At 34.2% G+C, this 18,744-nt stretch overlaps 3 protein-coding genes and 1 long non-coding RNA gene across 6 annotated transcripts; all 4 read left to right on the plus strand.

Moving 5' to 3' along the window:
- The first annotated feature begins 4,054 nt into the window (after positions 1–4,054).
- Positions 4,055–6,944, plus strand: LOC107425213 (mediator of RNA polymerase II transcription subunit 15a-like). Its single transcript, XM_060813944.1, is given in 6 exon segments — positions 4,055–4,801; positions 4,982–5,326; positions 5,676–5,879; positions 5,960–6,048; positions 6,540–6,701; positions 6,703–6,944. Coding segments are annotated over 6 exon segments (1,569 nt in total). The 5' UTR covers positions 4,055–4,072; the 3' UTR covers positions 6,743–6,944.
- A 719-nt stretch (positions 6,945–7,663) lies between these two features.
- LOC125420625 (uncharacterized) lies at positions 7,664–9,300 on the plus strand. Its single transcript, XM_048467287.2, has one exon. It carries the CDS (start codon positions 7,808–7,810, stop codon positions 8,432–8,434), a length of 627 nt encoding a protein of 208 aa, XP_048323244.2. The 5' UTR covers positions 7,664–7,807; the 3' UTR covers positions 8,435–9,300.
- A 539-nt stretch (positions 9,301–9,839) lies between these two features.
- LOC107425224 (uncharacterized) lies at positions 9,840–12,036 on the plus strand. 3 transcript variants are annotated; one of them, XR_003056840.3, is made up of 4 exons: positions 9,840–10,041; positions 10,324–11,099; positions 11,450–11,535; positions 11,621–12,036. It is a non-coding gene; the product is annotated as an uncharacterized LOC107425224 (long non-coding RNA). The 3 variants fall into 3 exon arrangements; XR_003056839.3 differs by having other exon boundaries at positions 9,842–10,041; positions 10,324–11,089; XR_009635466.1 differs by lacking the exon at positions 10,324–11,099 and having other exon boundaries at positions 9,855–10,041; positions 11,621–12,008.
- A 1,328-nt stretch (positions 12,037–13,364) lies between these two features.
- On the plus strand, positions 13,365–15,362 carry LOC107425244 (putative UPF0481 protein At3g02645). The gene has a single exon (XM_048467380.2). It carries the CDS (start codon positions 13,429–13,431, stop codon positions 15,205–15,207), a length of 1,779 nt encoding a protein of 592 aa, XP_048323337.1. The 5' UTR covers positions 13,365–13,428; the 3' UTR covers positions 15,208–15,362.
- Positions 15,363–18,744: the final 3,382 nt, after the last annotated feature.

Genomic DNA, 18,744 nt, shown 5'->3' on the forward strand with positions numbered 1-18,744 from the left:
AGGCAAGATTTATGGGGCTTGGGAAGGGCTTGTCTTTGGGCTTTGTCAGGAACGATCATAGATAATGGAACAAGAATTCAAGTATAATAAACCATTACGATATAAATGTAGCGAATAAAGCACACACTTTGTAGGAAATTGGTGGTTTTTAAGCAAAAAGTAGAGAATATGAATTCTTTTTAAGTGAAAAAGAAACTCTCTAAATAAATTTACCCCAAAATTTACGTGAAATTGAGAGGCATATACAAACATGTTTATGCCTCTCAAGTTTCTTTTATAATTCTTGGCATGTGTAAAAGTTAGAGATTGATGAGCTCTTTCTTACTGACGACATTTATTTGCAGATGAAGAGCATGAAGGACATGTATTCTGATGATATGAATGACATGTCCCAGAAAATTGCTGTTAAATTGCTGCAGGTACGTTATCTATTTACATATTTCATTATGTGATTAATCTCTCGACTTTTGCTTGTTCTGAGGACTGGATCTGCTTTCGAATTTCTTTGGAGGGTTGGTATACTTTCTGTGTTAAAGCCCTTTCCCATGACTGCTACTAATAAATATGATTAAAAGTTATATACATATATATATATATATATATTATGGATTCTTATATTGACCCAATATTATTTTTTGCTTAATCATGTTTTAAATTCTTTGTTTGCCAGCATGATTCTCTTCAACAACCAAAAACAGAACATCTTGAGAAGATGGAATTATTTAAGGCTATGTTGGACTGAACTACGGCGTTCTTACAGCTTAGCAGAAGTAACATTGCATTAGGTCACAAGGAAAAATTGCCTTTGTATGAGAAGCAAATAGTAAATTTCATCAGTTTAAATAGGTGAAGGAAACCTGTTTCTTCATTGCAGCAAGGACAGCTACCACCACCTCATATGCAATCCATGCAGCAGCCACAATCTCAAATGAACCCAGTTCAATCTCATGAAAACCAAATATTGACCCAAAAAAATATAAGAAATCTCATGAAATCCAATTGAACCCTCAGTTGTCATCAACAAATGTACTCAGTTCTGTTGCAACAATGAAGCAGAATTGCATCTCAAGCTTACAACAGAATTCTGCGTCTTCTTCATCCGAGGTTCCATCAACACAGAAAAATATGAAGAATTCACTGCAGTCAAATTCCAATCTGGATTTAAGACAAGGAAATTCACTAAACTCAATGGATCAGGTTGCCTTAGGATCTATGCAACAAAATCCTGTGAGTGCTCCTCAGCAGGCAAATATTCACAGAATGGAGTTAATGTGCTTCAACCAAACATGAATACCCTCCAATCAACTTCCTGAATGCTTCAACGCCAGGGTCTGAAACAACAAAAGGAACAGCAAAGGTTGCAGTTACAGCAGCTCAAACAACAATATCAACAGCTACAGATGCAGGTAATGCAGAAGAAGCAACAGCTTCTTCAATGGCAGAAGCAAATGAAGCAATTGCAACAGCAATTACAGCATCTTCTTTACTTTCTTTCTTCTTTCTATAGGACATGTTGTTTTTGACGGGTGTCTAGCTAGCTTTATCGTGTGATTGGGCTCCGTCATGAAATTTTTAGTGGTCTGATCCTAAGAGCTGGCACACTATTGACATAATTTAATCAGTTTTTGATTATTTTTATATGAATTAATATCATTTATATGGCAAAGGCAAAAGAACAATCAAACGTAAGGCTGGACATCTTGGTTCAGAAAAGATATTCTACCAACCTATAAGATCTATGTTTGATAAAAATAAAATAAAATTGGAAAACCATGAAAATAAGGCTAGGCTGATTCCTAAAGCAGTTATCTACCAATTCCATATTCCATTCTAAATATAAATTTGTAAACTACAGAACCCAGGAGAAGAGATTTGTGGAATTGTAAAATTGCTATCATTCTGTTTTAAAAGACTACAAAGCCTGCCTTATCAACAAGGACTTCTTTATCAATTCAAGGAAATTGAAGAAGTGTTTGGTGTTAGCTTGTAGTTTTCCAAATTGATTATGACAAGAAGGTTCTGCAACAGATCTGACTTAATTAAAACCAAGATTCCCGCATTGACCAAATCCTGCAGAATGAGATTATATAGGCACAGTTGCATTTCCAGCAATTAGATTATAAATTGGTTGTCCAATAGAGTTGGAAAGTACATTTGAGGAGTAGACTGTGCAGTGAAACCAAAACCTGGTGCATGAATATTAGAATAACCAGAATTGTTTGGAAAATAAGTCATATTAGCCATTTGATCATCAATGATAGGTGTACCTCCTGAGAATTGAGAATTGATTCCCAGTCTGACCAGAAACTGCATTACCAGGCTGATATCCTTGTTGTAAAAACATGCAGGTGCCGTACGTCCAAATCTGCCTCCAAGTTGACATTGACTTCCAAAGCCTCTTCCTCTTCCTCTGAATGAAGATTTTCTATAATCTTGTCTATATTGATCACCACTTTACCTGTTATATTCTTGCCTATTTGAACCATTATAGTAGTTTCTTCCTGTGTTAAATCCTCTGACATTAGTAATTTTCGGTCAACAAAGCCTTGTTCGAGTCTCTCATCAAGAGAAGACATATTAGCACACATATTGTTTGAAATCATCACAGAATTAGATCCAAAAAACTGTGCTCCACCATTACCAGTTCCAGTCATACCACCATGGTTTCAACTTTTAACAATATAGCTCATATTATGATTGAAAACATCGGTTTGACGACTATGAAGATACTTCTCAGAAACAAAATTTGCAGACGAGCTATTTCCCAAATTAATAGTCACCAATGTATGTAATTGAGCAAGTTTTGTTTCATAATCAATTAAATGATTCTGCGCTTCTTCAATTGTAAATTGCTCAGGTTTTATGCCTAAGATGTTTGCTATAGGCTCATAATCTGGTTCCAGTCCTCCAAATATATAGGAGATCAAATCAGTTTCAGATACATCATCCCCTGCTGCTGCAAGATTATTAACCAAATCCTTCATTTTTAGGATATGTGCTTCCATCCCGGATTCCCTTTCCCAGTGTTTTGGACAAGTTTTCGATAATGAAGAACATGATTATGAGATTTTGTTGCGTATCTACTCTAAATAGCATTCCTGAGCTTCAAGGTAGAATATTTTTTTTTTAAGAAAATGTCACGTCCAGAAATTCCAGATGAGATTGTACCTTTCAACCACCCAAGTAGGAACTGAACTGATCTTTTTATAGTACAAGATGGCACACTATTGATATAATTTAATCAGTTTTTATAGTATCATATATTTATATATATATATATAGATATGTACAGAAATTCTATGGTGAGTACGATCCGCATGAGGACCGCAGTATTAGTGACGGTTTTTCATAGTATTAACGATGATTTTTTAGAAAATTGTCACCAATATTATGAAAAACCGTCACCAATACTGTGGTCCGTACGAGGACCATCCACACCATAGACTGACTGTATATATGTATATATGGCAAAGCCAGAAGAAAAATAAAAGATAAGGCTGAAGATCTTGTTCCGGAGAAGATATTCCACTAACTTATGAGATCTATGTTTGATAAAAAATAAAATCAGGAAAACATAAAAATGAGGCAAGGCTGATTCCTAGAGCAGTATTTATCAATCACCATGTTCCATTCTAAAATAAATTTGTAAACTATAGAACTCAGAAGAAGAAGAAGAAGAGACTTGTGGAATTGTAATTGCTATTATTCTGCTTTAAAAGACTACTGACTACTTAGAGAGAAACAAGAATAAAGTAGGACAAATATGATCAAAAGTGATGCCTTGTCTATTAGAACAAGAATAGAAGTTTCAGAACACTACGTCAGAAACGGATTCAATTAGAGTTCTATGAGGTGGGAGATGGATATTTTTGACCATTTTCCATGGTCTGTTGAATTTCTAGGGTATCAAAAAGATTAAAAGAGTACATTATATTATATATATATATATATATATATAGATATTTGGTGAATAAATATACAAATGGTTGTGAGCAAATAAGCAGATTAAATAGCTAACTAGACTTATTGGACCGAAGACATAAAAGAAAAAGAACAGTTTCAACACCGACAAATGCAGAATCAGATATTGCAGCAGAAGCAACAACAACTACTTCAGCAGCAGCACCAGCAACAGCAGCAGCAACAACAGCAGCAGCAACAGCAGCAACAGCAACAGCAATTACAGCAGCAAACAAAGCAGCAGCTGACTGGACAGCTGCCACCACACCAGCAGCAAATGCCTCAGCTTCATCAAGTTAATGATGACTTGAAGATGAGACAGAGTCTGGGTGTTAAGTCGGGGGTCTTTCCACAACATGTCTCATCTGGTCAGCGTCCTTCTTATCCTCATCAACCATTGAAATCAGGATCTCCATTTCCTATCCCTTCAAATCAACTCCTTCAGGCTGCATCTCCTCAAATACTACAGCATTCTTCTCCACAGGTTGACCAGCAAAACCTGCTCACATCTCTCACAAAAGCAGGAACTCCTTTGCAATCTGCCAACTCACCTTTTGTTGTCCCATCACCTTCAACTCCCTTGGCACCATCCCCTATGCCTGACCCTGAAAAACCCATGTCAGGTGTTTCCTCACTTTCAAATACTGGAAATATTGGACAGCAACAAACTGCAAATGTTGGTGTAACAGCCTCCTCTATTGCCATTGGCACTCCTGGAATATCAGCTTCCCCTCTGCTAGCGGAGTATAGTGGTCCAGATGGCACTCATGGTAATACTTTAGCATCTGTTTCTGGCAAGTCAACCATTACAGAGCAGCCTCTCGAACGTTTGATCAAAGCGGTAGTTGAGATATTTTTTCTGAATTCTAATCTTTCATAGTGCTAAATGATTTCTCTTACATAAGATAGAAAAGACAGTATCTAAGTTTCTTTCTTCAGCTTTTACTATTATTTTTTATTTCTATTTGTTCCTATCATGTCAATGGCAAATGATATATACTATACTGTTTTGACATTGCAGGTAAAATCAATGTCACAAAAGGCATTATGTGCCTCTGTCAGTGACATTGGCTCAGTTGTATGCATGACTGATAGGATAGCAGGATCAGCGCCGGGTAATGGATCTAGAGCTGCAGTTGGTGAAGATTTGGTTGCCTTGACATCGTGTCGTCTGCAAGCAAGAAATTTTATCACTCAGGATGCAACAAATGGGACAAGGAAAATGAGGCGCTATACGAGTGCCATGCCCTTAAATGTCGTGTCATCGGCTGGTAGCATAAATGATAGTTTTAAGCAGTTGAATGGTTCAGAAACATCTGACCTGGAGTCTACAGCAACATCTGGTGTCAAGAGGCCTAGGATTGAGGTATTGTGTTTATACCTGAAAGTCACCTAAGCATGACAACTTTTGTTTGGTTGTCATCCTACATTTAGAAAATTGTAACACTTTAATTTGATAGATACTGTAGATAGTATGAACCATGCAGAGCAACATGCTTTAAAATAAATATTTGTTCAAGGAAATTGGCATCTTATAGGAGAATGGCACTGTTACATATCTTAGTGTTATTATGGTTCTGATCTGAAGCAGAATCATGCAAGACTATCTTTTTTTTTTCCCATTATAAATTTCGTTTAGTAACATTCATCCCGGTGCATTTTGTCATCTACTCAGAAGGCCCACCACATGACAACCCTATGGTATCCTGTTGCAGGCTAATCATGCCCTTTTAGAAGAAATAAGGGAAATAAATCAGCGACTCATAGACACGGTTGTTGATATTAGTGATGAAGATGTTGATCCAAGTGCTGCTGCTGCTGGTGCTGTTGAAGGGGGTGAAGGCACCATTGTCAAGTGCTCTTTCAGTGCCGTGGCTCTTAGTCCCAACTTGAAATCTCAGTATGCTTCAGCTCAAATGGTGGGTTCTCAAACATTCTGGTGTGATTTATGTCTCAAATGCAGTATTCGTGAATTTACTTTGCATTTGTTGTTATGCAGTCACCAATTCAACCTTTAAGATTGCTTGTTCCCACAAATTATCCCAACTGCTCTCCAATACTCTTGGACAAATTTCCTGTTGAAGTCAGGTAAGGAAGTCAGGCATTTGTGCTTTCTTTCGGTCTTCTTCTTGTCGTTATATTGAGCATTAAAATTTAGTCAAAGCCTGGTGATGGAAAAGGATGTTTAAAGAGAGTTTTGTTAAAAAAACTACCTGTGGCCTAATAAATACTGGATTGTAGCACTTCAGTGATCCAGATTTAGCTCTTTGCAATGTGCTATATATATTTATATATATATATATATATATATATATCAGATTCACGATTCTGCATTGAATTTTTACCTATGAACGTTTATTTTTCCAATAACTATCTAAATTTTCCATTTAAAAATATGATTAAAACAATCACAACTTAGAATCTAATTCAGATAATAACATTTCTGGGGGTCATTTTTCAAAATAACTGTATGAAGGCCAAGGGGTAAATTTAATGATGCATTTTCTTTCACCTCTTTCTACCTCTCTGCCAGATTCTTAATACAGAAATTGATATTATGATATCTTCTACTTTGACAGCAAGGAATATGAAGATATTTCAGTAAAAGCCAAGTCAAGGTTTAGCATATCTCTACGGAGCCTTTCGCAGCCAATGCCGCTGGGTGAGATAGCAAGGACTTGGGATGTTTGTGCTCGAGCTGTTATTTCGGAGCATGCGCAGCAGAGTGGTGGAGGCAGCTTCAAAATATGGAACTTGGGAGAACTGTTTGAGCGCTGCTTAATCATCTCTCAAACAAAATTTTCATGTTTTGTAATAACAATTTACTTTTTGTATCTATTGTTCGAACTTTTCTTTTTCGTTTGATTACATTAATCCGTGATTTAATAGATATTTAAAAGGTATGTATTAATGTGTATAAAAGTCATGTTAATTGGATGGACCGTACCGATATTAGTTAAGCCAGTTTAGTTTGACATCAAAAATTCAAATTCTTCGGAAAATACAATTACGAGACTTTTTCTGAATTATTTTCAACTAAACCACTGGAGTTGGCAACCCAAAAGCTCTTTCTTTTATTATTTTTTTTGGCTGGAAAAAAAAAGGGACCTTCTGGTATCATATCGCCCAGGTTTTATGTGTAAGTGTTGGTGGATTGGAAATTAAATCGTCATAAATTATTGTCCTAGAAAAATCTGAATTGTCATGTCATAAACAACCAAGCAAGCCAGATGAGAATTCGCCTGCCATTTGTCACCAAGTGCTTGAACAACTAGTTTTTATGGCTTTCTTTTATTTATTTTATAATTTGCCGTTTTAATAACATCAAAGGCATCAACTGCAACATGATGAAAGCGCTAATTTTGGCGCTTCTTAAAAATATGAATAAAAATAAAACAATATCAAGAAATGGGTAGCAACATGATGAAAGCGCTAATTTTGGCGCTTCTTAAAAATATGAATAAAAATAAAACAATATCAAGAAATGGGTAGCAGCGGGCAAACATTTAAAATTTGTGGGGCTAATTAGTAATTACAACACCAGGTCACGATTCACGAAAGTGAAACCCCAACACACGTCCGGTTCCATCTGTCTTTAGGTTCACCAACTAGAGCGTATTAGACAACCCTTAATAACGGCTCCAAATTACGACCTTGCCCATCTTATTAGTCAACCCGCTTGTGTGTAATATATACGCCCTTCTTCACTCGCTCTGTGCTTGGCGAAACTACCAATGAGTTAAGCGCCACTGACAAGTTCAGATACATTCTTTTCAAAAGAATATCATTCTCTCTCTCTCTCTCTGTGTCGCTCTCTATCAACTGATACGAATTACGAATTACGAAGATGGCTTCGCATTCTTCGTCTAGAACCAGATCGAATAGGTTTTCGTCGTCCTCCCCAAATTCGTCCTCAAAAGCCTTCGCGTCGTCGTCCAGCTCGAGTTTCTCCTCCCATTCTTCCGCCTTCTACACGCGCTCCTCCTCTCCCACACGTGTGAGAATGTACGGACTCTGTTTTGCCCCGTCGTCTCGGTCGGTGCGGTTCGCGATCGATCGTCCTACATCTCCTGGTCGCTCGATCTCTATGAGGAAGCAGAGCATCGGCGGCGGCAGAAATGAAAATGGCAATGGCAGCCGCGGCGTGGTGTCCAATCAGAAGAAGACGTCCACGTGTTCGCCGACGACTTACCGTGGCTCGTTCCGATGCTCTCTGCACAAGATTTTGAGAAATAATGGAGGACTTCACGTCCAGGATCATACGGCGGTGTCGCAGCATTCCAGTAGTAGATTGAACTGGAGGAGATCGGCGATGACGAGTTCGCTGGTGAGGATCGGAGGAGTGGAAGGTGACTTGGTTAGGAGAGCTTTATCGGCACTGATTAGGCCGTCTTCTCACCAGCAGCGGCGGCGAGCTGCTTTTCAGCCAAGGCCAAGCCGGCTCTCCATCATGTCCAAAGCTGACGATTTCTGAACATTTTCCCCGCAATTTTCGTGTTGTATATAGAATTCAAAGGGTCCAGAACACTTAAAACGACATACATAAGTCACATAGCTAAGCTACCTGACTCATCGAGAACACAGAAGCAGCCCGCAGAGTCTTTTTTTTTTTTTTTTTCTTTTTCTTTTTCTATTAGTGATTTTTTGAGTTTCTTCCAAAAATTAAAACAAAAAAAAACAAAAAAAATGCTAAGAATTTTTGAAATATTAAAAAACTGATTGATTCCTAGCGCTAGATTAAATATTTTTTTTTAAGTTCAATTTTGTTTCTGTGTAACTGTATTGATAGCTTTGGGATTTCGGCGGTTTCTGGATTTGCTTAATTTGTGTGTTTTTGTATGTCAGTTTTGGGTGTTAGGCATTAGACATAAGCAATGCAATACAAATGCGGAGAGGATGAACAACGATGTGGAACTCTGGAAGATCAACCCGGATTCAGCGTTTTAAGTGCGAAAACAGAAATTTCAAATTCGAACTATCCACAAGTTGAAAAATATAAAAGTTTTGGCGGTAGGAAACTCGGAATACTTGAGAATCGTACTACATATTATACATAGAAAACTAGCCGCATTTTGCAAATAAATTGAAGTGTGTCTGATATTTGTAAAAAAAAAAATATATATATATATATATATATATTGTCACCTTGACTAACTTATCCAGCACAATTTGTTTGATGTTTTGTTTTGTTTGTTTTACATTGGACATATTTTATATTATATTTTAGACTGTAATATGTAATATAGTAAAACCAACAAAAAAAATTAAATGAATAAATTAGGCATACCTAATATTAAGTTGTATATTTATAAATAAATAAATCATGGATATTATGGCTCAGTGGTCAGAAATATAAGTCACTAGAATATTGTTTTTTGCATGTATTGCTTATAATAAAGAAATAAAGAATAAACTAGACCTTAAAAGCCTTTCTCAGCCATTCTGTAATTTTCGAATCTGGCTATTTTTGTAAGGTTAATTATACTTGTAGCAGATTTGATAATAGGCTTTCATACTTACAATTGAAATATGAGTTTATTATTATTACCAAACTATATATATATATATATATATATATATATGAGAGTATTATTATAGAATTGAGGGCAAAATAGGGCAATTTTTTAATGTGTATTTATTTTAAAAATAAAATAAGAATAAATTTATTTTTATCTTTTTGGTTAGAGCTTTACAAATCGATTTGTTAACCTATATATTTGAAAATGAAATAAAAAGTTACATTGAACAAAAAAAAAAAAAATAAATAATATTTTGCCACGAGAATCGACAATTAAATTCAATTTTAACGACTAAACTAATGTTACATAAAAAATATATTTAGAAAATTTTGATACACACTTTTTTTTTTTAAATCGAAAAAATAATAATAATAAAAATGTTAATACACTGAAAGGAAAGCTTTAACCTGCTGCTGTCTCCTTCGCTCTATATGTTTTTTAAAGTAGCGGTCTTTCTTCTTCCCAATCCCGCCGCCTCGCTCTCTTACTCTCTCTTCCATCTATCGCGGTTCTTTATCTGCTGGGCACCTCCACCTATTAACCTTTCGAATTATATAAGCAGGTTTTTTTTTTTTTTTTTTTTTTTTTTTTTTTTTTTTTATGTGAATCATTACTTTTCGTGGTTTTTTCAGTGTTTGTTTATTTCAAAGCAATTTAATTTGTATTTTTTGAATGTTGTGGGGTGTGTTTAGTTCCCGTTTCCTCCTCATTTTGACTTTTTGTTAATGGCGTTTATAGTTGTTAGTTACCGTTTTTGTTGTTGTTGTTGGGGGCGCTTAATTTATATTCATGTTTTCTGGGGCCAAGGCTGGAATTCTGAAAGTTGATTTTTTTTTAATTCTAGGGCTCGAGCTGGTTATTCATGGATGATGCTTGAAATCCTTTTAGTTGCAAGGGCATATTGTAGAACATTGAATGGTTTAATAGGTCATTCTTAAGTCTTCATAGTGAGAATTTTTAACCTGATTTGGACTTGTTGAGATTGAAACCCCTTTAATTTTGGTTGATATATGTTCTGCTGCTTTCAATTTAACAAAAGAATGCAAAGAAAGACTAATTCGTTGATTGTTTGGAAAAAAGAAAGCTCAGGGGTGACACCTGAATAATGCAAGCTGCTGAATAATGAATGGCATAATTCTAGGTTTGCAGCTATATTGAGGAAATGAGATTTGAAAAGAGGTTGAGATTGTCTTCTAACCATTCATCATGGTTTTTGATCCGTCAGGAGCAGCAATTTTCTGCTTCAGAACAACTTTAGATTTCTCATCTCTTCATGCGCTAGTATAAAAGGTTCCTGGTGAATATATCTATATGAAGATTATGATTTGTGACAGCAATATGCTGCAGATGATTCTGAAGTAGACAAAATTAAGGGAAAGGGTAATTTGATGATTATTTTGAGATATGTTCTGAGCACTCAGTTTCTTTTTGATCCATTTTGTTTCCAGTCTAGCAGCCATGGTCCATGGATTCTTGTTCATATATCCTTGCTAAAGGATAACTGTGAAATGATTACCAGAAGGAAGATGGAACTAATAAGCAAGTCTCTGTTATTGATGCCAAGACAACTACACATTGATATGGGCATCTTATCTTTTCAATAGTTCAATGTACAATGAGGTTTTCTTTTTTTTTTTTTTTTTTTTTTTTTTTTGAGCATTATTCTACTTTGGCTACATGACAATTTGAGTTTAGACCAAAGTAATTAAAAGCAAAATAATGCTGTAGTCAATTAGGTGATCAAGTCAGTGGACAAAATATTTATTTTGGATATATTTTCAAGTGGTACTACATCACTGGCCGAGTGATTTGTAGTTTTCTACAGCGTCTATTTCTTTATATGATCACCCATTATGGGTTCTATTTTTAATGTCATATACCTTACCAGTTAGCTTACCAGCATCAATAAATTCTTATTTTCCTTCGTCTGGCTGGAATTTAGGGGCTTATATATGTTTTGTGAATTTCAGTTGAGAGGTGATTGATGCAGAATGGAATACCACTAGCATCAATTTCTTCAAAATGCAGCATACTTACAAGGCTTCTTTCATTCATGGTGAGTTTTCTGGTTCTTAGGTATTCTAATTGCATTTTGGAATGGTTTCCTTAGCCCTAAGTTTATCTTTGCTTGATGGGAACAGCTTTTAGATCTTTTGATGGCAAAGATTGTGGTTATCAAGGGTGTCAAAAGTTGGTGCTCTGGTTTAAAAGCTGCAGCAATCAACGTTCATCTTTCGCATTCTGCTTTACCATTCCCACTCCCACCTTCTTCTTCTTCTCCAAGATCGTCCCATGTACGTTCACCACCTTCAAGTTGACAGGCTTTAGGTGGTTACCATTGTTGCTCCTTCTTCTTGGTTTCCCTCAGTTACAGACTTCCTGTTTGCTTAAATATATTCCAGATGTATTTGGAACGTTTTATACGTCTAGCTATATACCCTTATCATGTGATTGGACTCTCATGAAATTTTTGGTGCTCTGGCCCTTTGCTATTTTTTTATAGTCAGAACCATGACATAATTTAATGAAGCCTTTGGTAACTTTTTTCTTAAGTAAAGCCAGAAGTAATGATTTTTTTCTTTTTTCTTTTTTTTTTTTTTTTAAATTATTGAATAAAAGAATAATGAAAGTTAAGGCTGAACATCCTGGTCCCGTGAAGATATTCTACTATTTTACAAGATATATATAGCTGTACTACCAAATTAACTAGTATAAAGTGTAAACTTGTAAACCGTACAATTCAGAAGAAGGGACTTGTGGAACTGTAAAATTGCTTGTATATTTTCTGCTCTCAAGAGACTACGAGAGAAAAAGAAGAAGAAAATTAGGATATCGGTAAATGCTTAAAAATAATGCCTTGGCTATTAAAAAGGGACAAGAAGTTTCAGAAGACTAGCTATAAAAAAAATGTTCAACCCATCACCATATGAATATTTATATATTCTTTTAATTGATAAATTCGAACCTAATAACAGGATGGGCTTCTTGATATAGAATAGTTATGTAAAAGTCGAGGTAAAGTTTGTTTATTTTTCCCTATAAATTAAAAAAGAAAACTAATATCAACTATCTTTTTCTTTTGGGGGGTCAAGAATTTCATGATCTTTAGAAGACTCTAATAGAATGCATACATATATAAAGTATACATATACATATTATTGTATGTTGGCATGGTTAGTAAAAATTGAATGACCTGCCGGACAAATTAGCATTCAGGCTATACTTTACATTTTACAAAGGCAAATAACGATTTTTTATTATGTTGTACTCTGTAAAGGACCCTCCGTATTCAATTTCTACTTGAATTAAAGAAAAACTGTTCAGACTGGACCAAAAATTCTTTACAACAGCAGACAAAAACAGGAAATGTAGCATCTGCAAACACATATATACCCTGTATCTTTGGAAACCTCAATATAAAATGTAAGAATAAAAAAGAAAAGAAAAAAGAAAATGAGGACAGCAAGTTAAGCATTTCCTTAATTACTACTTAATTAGTCCCACTTTTTCCTTTGTGTTAAAGTAAACACAATAACAGCGTCCCAAGAAAAGAAATTAAGGTAGCATGGAACTTTCCGGAATTCTTCTAGTGAAACTGGAACATAAAGAAGAAGAGAGAGAGAAAAAGGGGAAAAAAAAAAAAAAAAAAGAAAAAGAAAAAAAGAAGAAGAAAGTTTAAAAGATAGTTTTTCTTTCAACCTCCTTTTTGAATTACATGCTATTCACATTCGTTTACTGTAGCTGCATCCCAAAATAATCTTAAAGTCCCCATGTGATGAGAATTTTTCTTTATAAACAAGAAAAAAGAAAAGATTTACCCAAAAAAAAAAAAGGAAAAGAAAATGAAAAGGGTGCACTCGTAGAAGTTAAAGATACATTATGAATTTAAGCATGAGAAACGCATTCCTCTTTGTTTAATTAAAAAAGGGGTGTTAACTAGAATCCATTAATGATAATAATGATCATAGACTCTTGTAATAAATTCCTTATTCTCCTAACTTCCTCAAAACTCAAAGCTCCAAAACTGCCAAACCCACCTGAGTTTTCTCTCCTCCTACAACACCAAAACATGTCTTCCATCCAGCCCACATTGTCCTCCAAATCTAATTCCAACTTTGATGAGCTTCGATGGGTTATTCATATTCGTCGAACGCTAGAGGAAGAGCTTGAGGACGATGGTGACGTACCTGTTTGCATCTTCAATGTCCCCAAGATCCTTATGGCAAGTGATCCTGATTCCTATACACCACAAGACGTTGCAATTGGCCCTTACCATTCTTGGCGTCCGGAGCTCTATGAGATGGAGAGGTACAAGCTTTCTGCTGCTAAAAGAACCCAAAAGAATCTCCAAGGCCTTAAGTTTGAAGCTCTGGTTGAACAACTGACAAAGCTTGAGCAAAGGATCCGAGCATGCTACCACAAGTACTTAGATTTCAACAGCGAAACATTAGCGTGGATGATGGCCATTGATGCATCATTCTTGCTTGAATTCCTTCAAGTATATGCCATCAAAGAAGGAAAATCTCTATCAAGACTTTCCTCAAGGATGTCACACTTGGTTGATCATGCTGGGAGGAAATCAGCTCACAATGCAATCCTTAGGGACATGGTGATGCTTGAGAATCAAATTCCCCTGTTTGTTCTGAGGAAAATGTTGGAATTCCAATTCTCATCGTTGGTGGCAGCTGATGATATGTTGTTTTCGATGCTGATGGGATTCTGCAAAGAACTTTCACCTTTCAAGATGGTTGAAGACTTGCCAAAGCTTCTAGTCTCAGAGTGTGCCCACTTGCTTGACTTTTTGTGTGACTTGATCACACCCAAAGTGGAAGAACCATCTGAAATTATCGAACTCAATCAAGATCAGAGTGAAGCTACAAGTGGAAAGGAAAATTCTTCATCAGATGATTCGAATTACGTGAAACAGTTCGTCCATGAGGTATGGAAGCTGCTTTCGAAGCTAAACAGAGGTCTAATACGTCTCATAAAAAAGGTGCTTGTATCTAGACCTTTGAAAGTGTTGTTTAAATTGCCTTGGACAACTTTGTCCAACCTTCCTGGATTCAGAATCTTGAAGCAACCTGTTGAGTACTTTTTCTTTACCCAAGACAAAGAAGAAATCAAGCCAGAAGATGGGAATTCCAGCTCCAACAATATCATTAGCAGACCTCCATTGGTGGAGGAGATTACTATTCCTTCTGTGACTGAGCTCTCAAAATCTGGTGTCCATTTTGTGGCAACAAATGGCTGCATCTCAACCATTAGTTTCGATGCTAAGACAGCTACATTTTACCTCCCTACCATTAGTTTAGATTTGAATACTGAGGCTATTCTAAGAAACTTAGTAGCATATGAAGCATCAAATGCAGCAGGGCCATTGGTTTTCACTCGTTATACAGAGTTAATGAATGGGATTATTGACACTGAGGAGGATGCAAAGTTGCTGAGAGAAAAGGGTATCATTCTGAATCATATGAAAAGCGACGAAGATGTGGCAAATCTATGGAATGGGATGACTAAGTCCATAAGATTGACAAAAGTGCCATTCTTAGATAAGGTGATTGAAGATGTGAACAAGTATCACAATGGAAGGTTGAAGGTGAAATTTGGAAAATTCATGAAGTTATATGTTTTTGGTTCATGGCAGCTTCTTACTTTGTTGGCTGCAGTTCTTTTATTGCTATTGATGGGATTGCAAGCATTTTGCTCAGTTTATAGCTGCAGTTGAATATTTCATATCAATCCCACTCAATAATTCCATAGTCTAACATTTTTTTCTCAGATCTTTAGAATCTGTGTGCTTTGACAAAATAAAGTGCTGGTAAGAAAATATAAGTGCTTTTTTTTTTTTTTTTTTTTTCCCTGGAAATTTGGTCTGAAATGATAGCATGTATTCATCATTATCTGTGCATTGGGTTGGTACTTTACTGTTTCTTCATTTTTCAGAGAATCAGATATGGTAATGATTGCAAGGATTGTATTAATTAATATTGTTAATGACTCCACTTCTACACATAATGGAATGTTCAGTTTGTTTAATTAAAATAGAATCTAAGCAGAGAAGCCTTTTTGTTGTTTAAATCTATCGCTCTTCTTCTTTTCTTTCATTTTATTTTTAAGATTTGCAGTATTCAACAGATGTTTGTAGTTATCTAATCTATCTTTATCATGTAATTTTGTTCTATCATGAAAGTTTTGGTGGTCTGGTCCTTTGCTTTTTTTATAGTCACAACTGGCACACCATTGACATAATTAAACAGCCTTTGATAACGTTCATTTTTATAAATTAATATAATATATATGGCTAAGCCAGAAGAACAGTGAAAGATAAGCCTATACATCTTGGTCCGGAGATATTCTACTTATTTTATTAGATCCATATTTGAAATTGTCCAAAATATAATTAAACTGTATAAATTTTAGTATGTTTCTATTAGAATATGTTACAAGTTGGAGAAAATAGATATAACAAAAATAACGTCCATATGTCATGTTTGTGTTTCTTGAAAGATTAGGATTTTGGCACAACATCTATGTGCAATATTCCAAAACAATAATAACAAAAAAGGAAAAAAAGAAAAAATGACAGATTAAGAAGTTAGCGAGAATTTTGTACTAAAGAGTAGTTAAAAAGCAAATGTAATTTGGTAGATGATTAGTATTAGATTATGAAAGTTTGTAATTATTTAGAGGACTATTATAGTATACTTTTTTTTTTTAATGGTCAATAACTAGTATAAAAAAGTTAATAACTATAAAAGTTCTTCTTTCTCATTCTGCACTACTATTCCCACTCCCACCTTCTACTTCTTCTCCAAGATTGTCCCATGTACGTTTACACCTTCAATTTGACGGCTGTCGGTGGTTGCCATTGTTGCTCTATGATTTCCCTCAATTACAGACTTTCTGTTTGCTTCGATATATTCCAAATGTATTTGGAACACTTTCTTTTTAATTCTAGCTATATATCCTTAAAAAAAAATTTCTTTTTAAATATAGAACAATGAAAGTTAGAAGGCTGAACATCTTGGTCCAGTGAAGATATTCTACTATTTCATAAAATATATATTTAATAAAAAAACAAATATGGATAATAAGAAATCAAGATAGTTATGAAGTTTACATAAAGAAGCAAAAACATAAAAATAAGACATGGCTGATTCATGTAGAAGAAGTTTTAGTTGCATTTCTAAATTAATTAGTATTATAGTGTTAACTTGTGAACCAAACAATTCAGAAGAAAAGACTTGTGGAATTGTAAAACTGCTAGAAGATTTTCTGCTCTAAAGAGCCATGAAAGAAAAATGAAGAAAATTAGAATATCTATGAATATTCAAAACTAATGCGCTATTAGAAAAGGACAAGAAGTTTCAAAACACTATATCTATATATAGGGATTTTATGGTAAGAATGTTCTAAGTGATAAGTCATATCATCTATGTTGGTTGCCACTTAAAAAAATAAACTATCAATTCAATTTAAAAGAAAAAAAAAATCAATCAACCTTTTATAACAATTTTTTAGTCCCATGCAAATTTCATAGGATTGTTACTTTTTTTTTTAAGGTTTTATTAAAAAACTACATATTTAAATAATATGACATTATTTAAATTGATATGTTTTATTAGTTAAACCATCCTTACCATGAGGTTTTTACAATGTTCTTGCTATATCAAAACTATATAAAAACAAATGTTCAACCCATCAACTTATGAATTATTATATATTCTTTTAATGGATAAATTCGAACCTAATCACACTATGGCTGGGCTTCTTGATATAGAAAAATTAAGAAAAGTTAAGGTTAAATGTTTTTTCCCCCTATAAATTAAAAGAGAAAACTAATTTCAACCATCATTTTTTCTTTTGGGGGTCAAGAATTTTATGATCTTTACAAAGGTGAAAACATTGCAAAAGAATTTAGTAGAATGCATACATATATATATATATATATATATATATAGTCAAACTCACATTAGAATGACCTGATGGCTTTAATATCATGCCTTCCTTTATTAATTTTTAAATCACATCAAATGTTAGGATTTTAAATTTTAAAAGTGGTCAAATATGGACTTAGTGATATATTTAAATATTATTTAAAAAAATGAACTTTATTAGAATCTGGTGACTAATAAATATAATTTTAAATTTCAGCTTTTAATGTGATTCGTTATGGCTGAACAAGAAATACTGATATTAGTTCTATTATTAAAAACCTAATTTAAACTTGAGTGATATTTAAAATTATATTTATTAATTATAAAGTTCATTTTCCCTGGATGAGGTTTTAATATATTCCTAAACTCATACATATTTATATATATATATATATATATATATTATTTTATTTTGACATGATTAGGTTATATGAATATATCAACCAATAATATTTTAATAGGAGTTATTTGATAAATAAATTTAATCAACATTTTGATACATATAATATTATTATTATTTTATTATATTGTAATTTTTAAAGGACCCTCCACATTCAATTTCTACTTCTCTATCCATAATTAAAGAAAAAATGTTCAGGACCAAAAATTCTTTACAACCGTAGTCAAAAACAGGAAGTGCAGCATTTTCAATCACATACAAATATACCCTGCATCTTTGGAAACATTTTGCTAAACCAACAAGGAGAGACAAGCACACCAAACCTTTAAAGACATCAACACTTACCATGAAAACAGCAAGTTAAGCATTTCCTTAGTTACTTCTTAATTAGTCCCACTCTTTTCTTTATGTTAAAGTAAAGAAAGCAAAATAACAGTGTCACAAGAAAAGAAATTAAGGTAGCATGGAATTTTCAGAAACTCCTTCTAGTGAAATTAAAATTCTAAAGAAGCAGAAAAAAAAAGTTTATACCAAGGTAATTCAAACAAACATTTTTTTTTCTCATTTTAGTGATAGCCAAATGTTTAAGGAATAGTTTTTCTCCCAATCCTCCATTTTGCATTACATGCTGATAGGTGTAGGATTATATTTGCACCCACTAGACCTAGACAGGCATGACCCAAATTCTTAGCCGAAGGCTTACATTCCAATATACCGTATATCATTAGAAATATTAGGTGGGAGAACCAACCTAAAGGTGACAAATGTCACCACCGGTACAACTCCTACAATCCTTCCAATCTCTTTTTCTCAACACCCTAAAAAGCATTTACCCATATGATATTTGGAGTAATCATCCAAAGCGATTAATATATGGTCTCATTTTGTACTTATGTAATATGAGGTTTTGAACCAATATTGTAAC

The sequence above is a fragment of the Ziziphus jujuba genome, chromosome 1 (assembly GCF_031755915.1).
Source record: "Ziziphus jujuba cultivar Dongzao chromosome 1, ASM3175591v1".
Lineage (NCBI taxonomy): Eukaryota > Viridiplantae > Streptophyta > Magnoliopsida > Rosales > Rhamnaceae > Ziziphus > Ziziphus jujuba.